At 40.7% G+C, this 14,620-nt stretch overlaps 1 protein-coding gene across 1 annotated transcript; it reads left to right on the top strand.

Moving 5' to 3' along the window:
- Window positions 1-229: 229 nt before the first annotated feature.
- Window positions 230-1,162, top strand: LOC101525152 (olfactory receptor 143-like). The gene has a single exon (XM_004597714.2). The coding sequence runs from the start codon at window positions 236-238 to the stop codon at window positions 1,160-1,162; it is 927 nt and encodes a 308-aa protein (XP_004597771.2). The 5' UTR covers window positions 230-235.
- Window positions 1,163-14,620: the final 13,458 nt, after the last annotated feature.

Raw genomic sequence — 14,620 nt, 5'->3', positions numbered from 1 at the left:
CAGCCACTACCTTTGCAGCCCTAATCCTCAACAAAGACTGAGGACAGCGGGGACATGGTTGGCGGAGACCTTGGGAGGTGTGCCAGTATTCCTCCTGGCCAGAGAGTCACTATGTGGGTGGAGGAAGGAGATGGGGAACCTTCAAGAATCATCCTCAGAAAGCTTGCTCCTTGGGCCCATTGTAATGTCATTTTGTATACCTTTTCACACAGATGTACCAGCGAAGCAAACAGCTATGGAAAATCGGTCTTCAGTGAATGAGTTTGTTCTTGTGGGATTAACACAACAACCTGAGCTCCGGCTGCCCCTGTTGTTTCTGTTCTTGGTGAACTTTATGGTCACTATGGTGGGCAACCTGAGCTTAATCACGCTAATCTGCCTGAATTTGCACCTTCACACGCCCATGTACTTCTTTATCTGCAACCTGTCCTTCATTGACTTTTGTTATTCGTTTGTCTTTACCCCTAAAATGCTGATGGGCTTTATCGCAGAGAGGAACATCATCTCTTATCCAGAATGCATGACTCAGCTATTTTTCTTCTGCTTTTTTGTCAACTCTGAGTGCTACGTGCTGACAGCCATGGCTTATGATCGCTATGTGGCCGTCTGTAAGCCTCTGAAGTACACGATCATCATGTCTCCAAGGATTTGTTTGCTGTTGATGTCTGGTTCATATTTGATGGGATTTTCTGGTGCCATGGTCCACACAGGGTATATGCTGAGGCTCATCTTTTGTAATTCTAATATCATCAACCACTACATGTGTGACATCTTCCCCCTGCTTCAGCTCTCCTGCAGCAGCACGTCCGCCAATGAGCTCGTGAGTTCCGTCGTTGTAGGTACAGTGATCGTTGCATCAAGCCTCATTATCTTAGCTTCTTATGCTTTGATTCTTTTTAATGTTATTCACATGTCTTCCGCTAAAGGTTGGTCCAAAGCCATTGGAACCTGTGGTTCTCACATAATAACAGTTGGCCTGTTCTATGGCTCAGGGTTGCTCACGTACGTGAAACCATCTTCTACTGAGTCTGCCAGCCAGGGGAAATTTTTCTCTGTGTTTTATACTATTGTGGTGCCCATGTTGAACCCTCTCATTTATAGCCTCAGAAATAAGGATGTCAAACTTGCTCTGAAGAAAACCATGAAGAGATTTACAAAGTAAGCACCACCTGTCAGGATGCCTTGCTGCTTTTTCTACTTTTTTCTCCTTTCCCCTTTTCCTGTACTTCCTCATGTCCTCATGATCTTCCTTCTAGTCTCTCTCTCCAACTTTATTGCTATATTCATAGCGGGATTTATATTCTGATATACTTTACTCTCTCAGAATTCAGTTTAGCTGGACTAGGGTCACGTAATCCCAAAGGGGCTATTTTTGGTCTCTATCTCCATACCAGATGGAAGCACTAAGTTGATACATTTTCCTATCTAATGGTAATCCTCTTACTATTCTTTTTCTTCTGTATCTTCACTAATTAAGGCAAGGCAAGTCTTTGAATTCTATCTGAAAGCTTCATTTTTTAAAAAACTTTTCTGAAAGCATTGCACACAGTGCTTTCTGCTTTCTCAGGATCTCATTACTCAAAACTGCATTAAAGCAGAAATGACAAAACTTAAATACATAGTGAAGATGTTGTATTTTCCTTGTTCTTTTAGTAATGACTCTTATTGTTGAACTTTAGTGTTATATCTTTTTAGGAAACGTAAACTTTATTGAATTTCCTATCTTAATGAATGCTTAAGATGGGTAAGATTCATGGCTCTGTCCACCATGCTTAGACTACACTAAAACAGCAGGGCTAATGTCGACTGATATTTATGATGAATAGAATTAAAATGTGGTTTCTCCTTCCTCTTAAATACGGATTGTGTTTGTGATTTTGGTTAAAAATTACACAATGATATTCCTGGATACACTATCTTTTTTTAAGATTTATTTATTTTTATTGCAAAGTCAGATATGCAGAGAGAGAAGGAGAGACAGAGAGGAAGATCTTCCATCCAATGATTCACTTCCCATGTGACCACAGCAGCCAGTACTGTGACAATCCGAAGCCGGGAGCCAGAAACTTCCTCCAGGTCTCCCATGGGGGTGCAGGGTCCCAAGGCATTGGGCCGTCCTCGACTGTTTTCCTAGGCCACAAGCAGGGAGCTGGATGGGAAGTGGGGCTGCTGGGATTAGAAGTGGTGCCCATATGGGATCCCAGCACATTCAAGGTGAGGACTTTAGCTGTCAGGCCACCGCACCAGGCCAAGGTCTATTTTTTTTTAAACATAGGTATATGTCTTGCTGAAATTGGGATTTGGTCTTTCAACATGTATACTTTATTCATCCCTGCTTTCCTTTAGAAGAAATAATTGAATCTGAGTCCAATACTGTATGGACTGCTCCTACTTTACAATTGTTACTAGACCTAAGTCTCCCTGATCTACATAATTTTTGAAGCATGTGTACTCTTAAAATGAATACTTTAGGCAAGTTTTGGCTCAGGTACTTGGGTCCCTGTCACCCCTTTGAGAGACCTGGATGGGGTTCCTGGTTCCTAACAGGCTTGCCACAATCGCAGCCAATACAGTGCTTTTGCACTGCAAACGAGTACATGGAAGCTAGCTCTCTTGGTCTTCCTCTCCCCCTCTCCACCTACCCCCAGACCTTTCTCTTTTTATGTTCATGTGTGTGTATGTCTGCCTCTCATATAAAGATAAATAAATGAATAAAATCTTAAAAAGAATACATACAGAGCCCAAGTTTTCAAAGCATTGCACATTCTGAAGAAATAGCTGGCAGGCAGTCTGGCAGGAAGATAGGAAGAAAGGAACTGTGATGGAATAGAAAGAACTTCTGGAGAATTGTTCCAATATGGGCTTGAAAGTGTGAGTGATATGAAGCTGACTGTCTCAGTTTTGTAGTAGCAAGATGATACACAGCCTTCAATGCCCACTTAGAAATGAACATACCTCTTAAGAACTGTTCCTGAAGGACTACACAATTATAACAACAAGGGGGGGTGATAATGTGGGGAGTTAGGGAGGGAGGAAGGAGAGGTGGACAGGTAAATGCCTATACCTATAAATAGTAACACACACATACAGACTGATTCTAAAATGAAGATAAAAAAGATGGGCAAAAGGGACATATCTTACCTTGCTGTTTCCCGGAGTAGTGAGGCTGAGTAGCTTAGGTCAAGTGTTCACGAGAAAACATATCATGATTTTCAAAGTAGTACTTGTATATTCTACTGGCTATAATCTATGGCTATCTTGAATGATTTCAGTGTAATACAGCCTTCAGGAGACCATGGTTACCGCGCTTCATTTTTATATTTACAGTATGATTCCATGATTTTGAAAGCTTCTAAAGGATTGGCTTTATCCACCAGAGAAATGCACATAAAAGTGACACTGAGGTTTTACCACACCAAATGAGATTGTCTATTATCCAAAAATCATAAGGCAATAAATTTCGGTGAGGATGTGGGGAAAATGAATGCTAATCTACTGTTGGTGGGAACATAAATCAGTGCAACAATTATGGAAGACAGTATGAAGATTCCTCAGAAATCTAGATATACGTCTACCGTATGACCCAACCATCCATTCCTGAAAATTTATTATCTAAGCAAAATAAAATTAGCACATGAAAAGATTAGCTATACTCCTATGCTTATTACAGCTCAATTAACAATAGTTAAGACACAAAATGAACCTAGATGTTCTGCAACTGATGATGGGATGAAGAGAATGCGGCATATAGACACTATGGAATATTACTTGGCCATAAAATGAGTGAAATACTATCTTTACAACGAAATGGATGCAATAGGAAACCATTTTACTTTGTGATAAAAGCCAAAAAGACAAACATTAGAAATGTTCTCTGATACAGGGAGGTTCCTAGGGACTACAAAGTCATGTAGGAATGAAACGGTCAACTTGGGATATGATTGTTGGTTTTACTCTGTGGAGCTGTGGTCTTCCTACTTTTTGCTGGTTGGAGATTATGATTAGTGACTAAAACTGTGAATATAGAGTTGATTAAAATTATGTTACTGCAAGAATTGGTGAAGAGAGGGGAAGGAGCAAGGGGGGGCTGTGGGATCAGGGAAGTAAAGGAAGTATTATCTTCTTGGAACTGTACCTATAGGATGTATAAACTCTGTTCTCTTTATATTAATCAAATTATTTATTAAAACATTGGCCTTTAAAAATAGCTTTAGATGATAATGACATCTGTTAAAACTTCACTCTGAATTAAATTACTATTATTTACTATTATTAGAAAAGAGTCAAGTATTTACATTTATGATAATGCTCATCTCACTTTGCATTGTTTTTTTTAATTTTTTAAAAATTTATTCATTAATTACATTGTATTATGTGACACAGTTTCATAGGTACTGGGATTCCCCCCACCTCTCCGCACACCCTCCCCACATGGTGGATTACTCTACCTTGTTGCATAACCACAGTTCAAGCTCAATTGAGATTCCCTCTTTACAATGCATTGTTTTTATATTTATTTTGTTTACATTCATGGTAGTTCTTTAAATGAAACTTTTCAATTGATTTGGTTTGAATTTCAACCTAATGCACCTATTGTATATTTTATAGGATTTTATTCATTTATTTATTTTTATGTGAAAGGCATACACACACATAATAGGGAGACAGAGAGAGAGTATAAGCCAGAAAGAGAACGGTGTGTGTGGGAGGTGGAGAGGGAGACCAAGAGAGAACTAGCATCCATGCACTCATCTGCTGTTTAAAAACGCTGGATTGGCCTGAGGCTGTGATTATAGCAGGCCTCTGCTAGAAACCAGGAGCTCCAGCCACGTCTCTCAAATAGGCGACAAGGACCCAAGTACTTAAGCCATCATTTGCCCAAAGTATACATTTCAAGAGTACACATGCTTCAAAAATGATACAGAGGAGACCAAATCCATATCTATAAAAGCTTGGTAATTTTAACAAAAGGTACAATGTGAAACACAAGATTAGGATATTATTTGTGGTCTGAGTCGTGGAGTATAGTCAGAAACACTTCCTGTTGAGCCAATAAGCAGATAGTCTTGAACAGCATTGTGAAATTCACAGTCTTATTTTTTAGGTTGGGATTCTTGTATTTGTTTGGAAAATGTAACTTATTTAGATTTTTTAAAGAAATAACTATTATTAAAGATTATAGTGTGTGTGTGTGTGTGAGAGAGAGAGAGAGAGAGGAGAAACAGACATTTTTGATTTGCTGGTTCACTCTTCAAATGGCACAATGGCCAGGTGTAGACCAGGGTAAAGTTGCGCAGGAATTTCACCCATGTCTTCCACCTGAGTGCAGGGCTCCAGGCGCTTGGACCATACTCCACTGCTTTTCCCAGGTACACGACAGGAATCTGGATAAGAAAAGGAGCATATTATACGATTTATATATATACGATATAGAAAATTTAGTCACAAAATTATATATATATATATATATATATATATATATATATATATATATATATATATATAAAAATTTTGTCAGCCAAGACTTGTGCCACCATTGTTTGACTTTTTAATGAAAATGGCACTTTATACTATTTCTTACTAAAATTGCTCAATTTCAAGGCAAATGCTTTGAAAAATTAATGTAATAAAGTTAGGCATGATACAGAAAAGTTCACCTTATTCTGTAGTTATTGAATGTTCAGAAGTTTTATGTGAGCTGGATGGCAAGTGGAACGGCTGAGACGCTCACTGGTACCAAAAGCTTAGCCTGATACAGCATGGCGCTAGCCTCATCGTGGGTTATCTCTTCACTTTCTTGATGATGTCCTTTGGAAAAACTGCTTATTTTGAGCAGTTTGAAAACATGCAAATATTCTATTGCTTTTTGAACCATCAAAACTACCCTTTATAAATATGGCATAATTCCCTTTTCACCAACAAATTGCGGAGTATTCAAAAATTCATACAAATGTGTATTTTGGCCAACACATGAGCAAAACTAAAAATCCTCCCAAGTTTTAATCCAATTTCCACAAATTCTGAAGACAGTCCCAGCAGTAATTTGTATATACAAATAAGCAGTATGTGTGTGTATTCACATATATAGTTATTATTTTTGTTTGAAAGGTTGAATTACAGAGAATGTGAGAGACACAGAGATCTTCCACCTGCTGGTTCACCACCCAGGTGGCCACAACAGCTGGGGCTGAGCCAGGCCAACGCAAAAAGCAAGGAGCGTCTTCCAGGTCTGCTAGCACTTCCTTTGCTTTTCCGAGGCTGAATCGGAAGTGTAGTGATCAGGACTCAAGCCAACCTACATATGGGATACTGCCATTGCCAGCTGCAGCCGAACCTATTATAACACAACACCAGTCACATATACAGATGAGTTTTATGAAATATGAGGTTTGAATATAGTAACAGAGATGAGTTGATTTGAAACTTAAGAGTAATCCACTTAACAAATAAATACATTCTATAGCAAAACTGAACCAATAAAATCTCTTGTTACAAATATCTTTCGCAAGTTTTCTGATTGAGAAGATGTTGCTGTCCCTACATAGCAAACTTTTTTTTCTCCCTTTTTTTTCTAGTTTCAGAAAATTCACTGCACAGCAGTGGCTGAAAGCAGAACTGGTGATTTTGTCAGTTGTCCCTGCAGTGAGCTTGGCTGTGTGATGTAACTCTGACTGAACTATTTGCTCTGTGGAGCTTCTGTTACTTTCTATTTGCTTTTGCTTTATTATTTGGGTATAGCTGTCTTAGGTGTGATTTTGGTAGCCAGAGAAATATTTTGTGACCAAGAAGGTAAAAGCCCCCAGGACTATAGCCAACAGTTTATAGTAAATGATTCTTGATGTATTTGGCTATTTTACCAATTCCAGGACTTTCTACTTCTTATTCATTGTTTTCTTTGAAGATTGTTTATTTGAAAGGCAGAGTGTCATAGTGAGAGGGGCATAGAGAGAGAGAGAGAGAGAGAGAGAGAGAGAGAGACAAACCTTCCTTATACTGGTTCTCTCCCAAATGCCCACAACCACTGTGGCTGGCACAGGCCATAATCAAGGGACAGGCCGTATTTAAAAGCCAAGAACTCCAACTGAATTTCCCACGTGGCAGCAGGAACCTAAGTGTTTGGGCCACCTGCCACCTCCCAGTCACCACCAACAGGAACTAGATCAGAACTTAAGGTGTTGGAGCTTGAATCAACATTCTGTTACACAAAGCAGACATCCTTAGGGGCAGCTTATTCTGCTGCAGCCACAATGCCTACATCCCATTTGCTCTCGTGTGAGAAATACAAGCTTCTAATTTAAACAGATCATTAAATTATATTTTGTGTTTTGAAGGAACTTTGCTATTAATAACATAAGTTGAAAGTCCTAGACAGTAAATTTTGAAAGGTGAATAGCTTGGAGGATATTCTCATTCTTCAAATTTGAAGAGAATAATTAACTTTGGATGATGATAAGAGATTGTGCAGAACTGACTTTAAACCTCCCCTGATGAATGCTTTCCTTTCTTGCAGACTCTGAAATGCGGAGCTCTTTTCAAGACACCTATCAATTGGTTATAGAATAAAGAAAATTTTTGTGGAACTGGTAGCTTATGTCAGAGTGCTGGTTTCTGCTGTGTTTCTGATCCATATTCCAACAAATGGGCCTCAAACCAGCAGAAGATGACCCAACTACCTGGGCCTGTGCCACCCACATTGGAGACAAAGGTGTATCAGGGATTCTGTTCATGGCTGGGCCCTGTCATGGCTGCTGTGGCCACTTGGAGAGCGAATAAATAGATGGAGTATCCCTGTTTTGTCACTTTCAGATAAATACATAAAAAACTCATATAGTTTTTTTTTTGTTTGTTTTATACAGTTTCCTCTTTGAAATGTTTTCTTTCTTTCTTTTTTTTTTTTTTAATTTTAAATTCATTAATTACATTGTATTATGTGACACAGTTACATAGATACTTGGGTTCTCCCACCCCTCCCCAAACCCTCCCACCATGGTGGATTCCTCCACCTTGTTGCATAACCACAGTTCAAGTTCAGTTGAGATTCCCCCATTGCAAGCATATACCAAACATAGAGTCCAGCATCTTATTGTCCAGATAAGTTCAACGGCTTCTTAGGTATACACTCTCTGGTCTGAAGACAGAGCCAGCAGACTATCATCCCGATCAATTAAAAGCTCCAACATACCATCAGCAAAAATTTACATCACCATGGAATTAATTGACATAGTAACGAGTAACCAATATGGTAAAAGTAAATGCGATTTCTTATCCACCTTCTGTGACCACCTCATTGACATTTCAATTTAGGTTTATACACAACATATAACATTCATAACATAACTTGTTATACATAACATCGTGTCATCTTAAATTAAGGCAAACATGTGGTATTTAACCTTTTGGGATTGGCTCATTTCCCTTAGCATTATGGTTTCCAGTTTGGCCCATTTGGCCACAAAGAACTGCATTTTGTTTTGTTTAATAGCTGAGTAGTATTCCATGGAGTAGATGAACCATAGCTTTCTTATCCAATCCTCTGTTGATGGGCATTTTGGTTGCTTCCATGCCTTTGCAATTACTGATTGTGCTGCTATGAGCATAGGAGTGCATGTTGGTTTCTCATAAAACAAGTGTTCTGGATATATTCCTAGGAGTGCTATTGCCGGGTCATACGGTATGTTGTATTTGAGTTGTTTGAATGTTCTCCATACTGATTTCCATAGAGGCTGTACCAGCCTGCAGCCCCACCAGCAGTGGAGTAGGGTTCCCTTTTCCCCGCAACCTCGCCAACAAGTGTTGTTGGTGCTTTTATTCATGTGGGCCAGTCTTACTGGCGTTAGGTGGTACCTCATTGATGTTTTAATTTGGATTTCCCTTATTGCCAGGGAACTTGAGCATTTTTTCATATGTTTATTTGCCATTTGGGTTTGTTCCTTTGTGAAGTGTTTGCCCATTTCCCGTGCCCATTTCTTGAGTGGCTTGTTTGTTTTGACATTTTGGTTGTTTTGTAGCTCTTTGTATATTCTGGAGATCAGCCCTCTATCACCTAAGTCGTGTGCAAAAATCTTCTCCCATTCTGTGGGTTGCCTTTTTACTTTGTTGATTGTTTCTCTAGCTGTACAGAAGCTTCTTAGTTTGATGAGGTCCCAATTGTTTATTTTGGTCTTGATTTCTACTGCATCTGGAGTCTTTTTTAGGAAGTGAGGGCCTACCCCTAAGTGTTCCAGTGTGTTTCCAACATTTTCTTCCAAAAGTTTGAAGGTTTCTGGATGTAGGTTTAAATCTTTTATCCATTTGGATTTGATCTTAGTATATGGTGAGAGATGTGGGTCTATCTTTTTGTTTCTGCAGGCTATCAACCAGTTGTCCCAACAGCATTTATTGAACAGACCTTCCCATTTGCCTGGGTTGTCGTTTGTCTTTTTGTCAAAGATTATTTGGCTGTATTTCTGTGGGTTCCCATCTGGTGTTTCTATTCTGCTCCATTGATCTTCTTCTCTATTTTTGTGCCAGTACCAGGCTGTTTTGATAACCACTGCCCTATAGTATGTCCAGAGGTCCGGAACTGTGATTCCCCCTGCTAACTTCCTGTTCTTGAGAATGGTTCTAGCTATTCGTGGTTTTTTGTGTTTCCAGATGAACCTTTGAATCATTGTTTCCAGGTCTGTGAAGAATGTTTTGGGCAATTTGATTGGGATTGCGTTGAATGTATATATTGCTTTTGGCAGTATAGACATTTTAATGATATTGATTTTACCTATCCAGGAGCATGGGATGTTACTCCATCTTTCTAGATCTTGTTCAATTTCTTTTTTAAGTAGTTTGTAGTTTTCCTCGAATAGGTCTCCTACATTTTTGGTTAGGTTAATTCCCAGATACTTCATGCTTTCCTTTGTTACTTTGAATGGTATCTTGCTGGTTAGATCTTTTTCCAACTTGGGGCTGTTAGCATACACTATGGCTGTTGATTTTTGTTCATTAATTTTGTACCCTGCCACTCTACCGAACTCTCGTATAAGTTCTAGTAGTCTCTGTGTTGAGCCTTTTGGCTCTTCCATATAAAGAATCATGTCATCTGCATATAGTGAAAGCTTGACTTCTTCATTTCCCATTTGGATTCCTTTGATTTCTTTTTCTTGTCTTATGGCCTCAGCGAGTACCTCTAGAACTATGTTGAATAGCAGCGGAGAAAGCGGACATCCCTGTCTTGTTCCAGATCTCAGTGGGAAGGGTTCCAGTTTTTCTCCATTCAGTATGATGCTGGCATTGGGTTTTGCATATATTGCTTTGATTATGTTGTGGATTTTTCCATCTATGCCTACCTTGGTTAGGGTCTTTAGCAGGAAGTTGTGCTGAATTTTGTCGAAAGCTTTTTCTGCATCTATTGATACTATCATGTGATTCTTGTTTTTCAGTTTTTGGATGTGGTGTATCACATTTATGGATTTGCGAATGTTGAACCATCCCTGCATTCCAGGGATGAATCCTACTTGATCTGGATGAATGATCTGTCTGATGTGTTTTTGAATTCTGTTGGCTAGGATTTTGTTGAGAATCTTAGCATCAATGTTCATCAAAGAGATAGGTCTGTAGTTTTCTTTCTCTGTAGGATCTCTGCCCGGTTTTGGGATTAAGGTAATGTTGGCTTCATAGAATGAGTTTGGAAGGGTTGCTTCCTTTTCTATTGTTTTGAAGAGTTTGTAGAGGATTGGAGTTAGTTCTGTTCGGAATGTTTTGTAGAATTCTGTAGTGAAGCCGTCTGGGCCTGGGCTTTTCTTTGTTGGGAGGTCTTTAATCACTGATTCAATCTCTGCTTCAGTTATGGGTTTGTTCAGGTTGATTGTTGCCTCTGGGCTAAGTTTTGGCAGGTTGTGTGAGTCTAAGAACTTTTCCATTTCTTGGTGGTCTTCTGATTTGTTGGAGTACAGTGCTTTGTAGTAATTTCTGATTATGTTCTTAATGGTTGTAATGTCTGTTGTTATGTTGCCTTTTTCATCTTTGATGCTGTTAATTCTTGCTTTCTCTTGTTTTTTCTTTGTCAGACGGGCCAGCGGGGTGTCTATTTTGTTTATCTTTTCAAAAAACCAGCTTTTTGATTCGTTGATTTTGTGTATGGTTTTTTTTATTTCTATCTGGTTGATTTCCTCCCTTGTTTTGATGATTTCTTGTTTCCTGTTGTGTGTGGGGCTCATCTGCTGCTGCTTTTCCAATTCCTGGAGGTGTGTGTTTAGTTCCTGTATTTGGCAACTCTCTTGGGCCTTGACATGAGCTCCAATTGCGATGAGTTTACCCCGTAGCACTGCTTTGGCCGTGTCCCACAAGTTTTGGAATGTTGTGTCAGAGTTTTCATTGGTTTCCATAAATTTTTTGATCTCATCTTTAATTTCTTCCCTGACCCATTGTTCGTTTAATAGCATATTGTTCAGCCTCCAAGAGTTTCTATATTTCCTGGGACATTTTGAATTGCTGATTTCCAGTTTCATTCCGTGGTGGTCTGAGAGGGTACATGGTATGATTCCTATCTTTTTGAAGTTATTTAGATTTGCTTTGTGTCCTATCATGTGGTCGATCCTGGAGAAGGTGCCATGCACTGCTGAAAAAAATGTATAATCTGTGGTCTTAGGATAAAAAATTCTATAAATGTCTACCAAGTCTAGTTGTTCTAATGTTTGTACGAGCTCTGTTGTTTCTTTGTTGAGTTTTTGTTTTGTTGATCTGTCTATAGTTGTTAGTGGGGTGTTAAGATCACCCACTATTATTGTGTGTGTATCTATGTCTCCCCTTAAGTCTGTAAGTAGTTGCTTCACGAAGCTAGGCGCATTGGAATTAGGTGCATATATGTTCACGATTGTAATTACTTCTTGATGGATCAGTCCCTTCACCAATATATAATGTCCTTCTCTGTCCTTTTTGATGTCTGTCAGCTTGAAGTCTAGGTCATCTGAGATTAGAACAGCTACGCCAGCCTTTTTTTCTCGTCCATTGGCATGAAATGTCTTTTTCCATCCTTTCACTTTAAATTTCTTACAGGATTTTCTGGTTAGATGTGTCTCTTGTAGACAACATATAGTTGGGTGCTGTTTGATGATCCATTCCGTTAATCTATGCCTTTTGATTGGTGAGTTTAAGCCATTTGTGTTTAGAGATAATATTGAAAGGAATTGGTTTTGGGCTGCCATGAGTGTAAGTATGCAAGTGTGTATTTGCGACTATTAGAGTTCTTGATTGGTTGACTTTTCTTGTATGGATTTTAGTGGGGAGGTCTTCCCATTTGCCATCTTTGATTTTGGTTTGTATTTTTTCTTTCTGGGTTTAGCACCTTCCTGAGGAGATTTTCCAGAGCTGGTTTCGTGTTGATGTATTCTTCGAGTTTCTCTTTACTGTTGAAGTATTTGATTTCATTCTCGAATATAAATGAGAGCTTTGCTGGGTACATTATTCTTGGTTGGCAGTTGTTTTGTTTCAGGATTTGATAGGTTTTACCCCATTCTCTCCTTGCTTGGAGCGTTTCTTCTGATAGGTCGGCTGTGATCCTGATTTCCCTTCCCCTGAAAGTAATCTTATCCTTTTTTCTTACTTGTCTTAGAATGGTTTCCTTGTATTCACTTGAAGGTAGCTTGAGGACCACATGTCTGGGAGACGATTTGTTTGGGTCGTATCTCCTGGGGGTTCTTTGCCCTTCCTGGATTTGTGCTGGATTTATATTTCCAATATTCTGGAAGTTCTCCTGTATTATCTCATTGAGCACCCGTTGCAAGCCTGTCTCCTTTTCCACTCCTTCGGGAAGGCCTATTATTCTAATATTTGATTTTTTGAGGTTGTCTTTCATTTCCTGTATGGACCTATTGGCTTTCTCTAGATTTGTCTCCAACTGTTTGATGAGCTGCTGCCTTTCATTCTGATTGTCTTCCAATTCTGATATTCTGTCCTCTGCTGTGTTCATTCTGTTGGTTAGGCTTTCAATTTTGTGCTCTATATCGAGGATTCCCTTTTTGATTTGATTTATTTCTGCAGTGATATGGTTTTCGAATGCCTTAGACTCTTCCCAGCGCTTTTCACTCTCTCTGACGAATTTCATCATTAGCTTCTTAAAGTCCTTATCTGATAGTTCCTCTATGTCTTCATCTTGCATCTCAGATATTGAGATTAGTTTTTGGTTGTATTGGGAGGGAGTGCTTGATCTTTCCTCTGGGTCATTGCTTTTTCTGATACTTCTCCTCATTGTGTTTTTGCTTCTTGTTGTTTTGAGATTTTAGCGGTGATTCAGCTGAGCCGGCTCTGGTTTGGGGTCTCAGGCTGAGCCCAGCAGGGCTTACTGCCTGAGTCACCAGCTGCTTTCAGGGTCTGTAGATCACAGCCCTGAGCTGGGTCAGGAGGCTTTGTGGGCCAGCCCTAGTGCCAGGCCCCTTCCCCTGTGGCTCCCTCTCAAAGGCAGTGCCCTACAGATTCACTCTGCTGAGCCGCGCCTGGGCTTTGGGTCACAAGGCTAATACAGCGGGGGTCTCCGCCTCAGTGCTGAGCCGAGACTCTCCTTCAGGGCTTGAGGTTAGCACAGCAGGGGCTCCTGCTGCTCGGAGTCTAAAATCCCCAACCCCGGCCTGTGCTGGGCTGGAAATCTCCGCGGCCCCAGTGCCAAACTCGGAAGCGGAGCAGCAGGCAGGTCTTTCCGAGTGGGCTCCTGCTGGGAAAACCTGTCCGGCCAGTTCAGCTGAGCCCGCTCTGGTCTGGCCTCTCTAGCTGAGCCCAGCTGGGGACTCTGCCCTGAAGAAGCCACTTCCTCAGCTGCACTCTCTCAAGGGTAGAAGCTGATCTCTGAGAGGCACAGAGCCCTTGAGGTGAGATATGCCCCCACTAGTCTGCTCCTCTGCCCAGGACGTGAGGCCCTGTCGAGCGTTGCCCAGCCTCTGGGGCTCAGGGCGAGTCCAGCAACAGGATCCACTGACTCTCCCACAGCCAGTCCACAGCTCAGAGCCGATACGGGGATCTCTGAGCCCCAGTCCCACAGCGCCGCTCCTGTTCCCTCTGCACTCTCCCTCAGCCGCTGAGCAGCGGGTAGGCAAGCCTCTGGGAAATCTCCCCTGCTTTTCCTCCACTTCTGCAGGGATGATGCACCCAATGATCAGTCCAGTAGCCTCCTCTGGGGGCTCCTGCCTTCCAGGGGACTGGTGCCCCTGTCGGTGTGGGCGCCTATCCTTCCAGCCGCCTCTGTTTTCCCTGGGGCGGTTGAGCCTCCGCCGCCTTCCCCCTGCCTGGGATCGTGACTCACCAGGTTTCTCGCGGCGTGCTGTATTTTCTTTCCTACTTTTTGCGGCTGTTCCTTCACGCTGTGTAGATCTTCTTGCTTTAGTGGACTCCAGTGACCTTCTCGTTCTTCTCCCTACAGTTTCGCACCTCCTGGCCTGTTTCTCTGCTGGATCGGCTCCCCTCCTTCCCTACTCCACCCTACACCAGCTCTCTGCAGTCGGCCATCTTTTTCTCTCAAAACTCATATAGTTTTAAGAAACTGAATTTATGTAGGAGTTAATATGCACCAAATATAGAAGTCAATTAAAATAATTGATTTTTCAATAAAAGACTTTATTATAATGAGTAAATTTTCCAGTGAGTAATGAAGACCAGAAAA

This window comes from Ochotona princeps, chromosome 4 (genome assembly GCF_030435755.1).
Source record: "Ochotona princeps isolate mOchPri1 chromosome 4, mOchPri1.hap1, whole genome shotgun sequence".
Classification (NCBI taxonomy): Eukaryota; Metazoa; Chordata; class Mammalia; order Lagomorpha; family Ochotonidae; genus Ochotona; species Ochotona princeps.
Note: the sequence above shows the minus strand (reverse complement) of the source record. Positions and strands in the feature narration are given on the sequence as shown.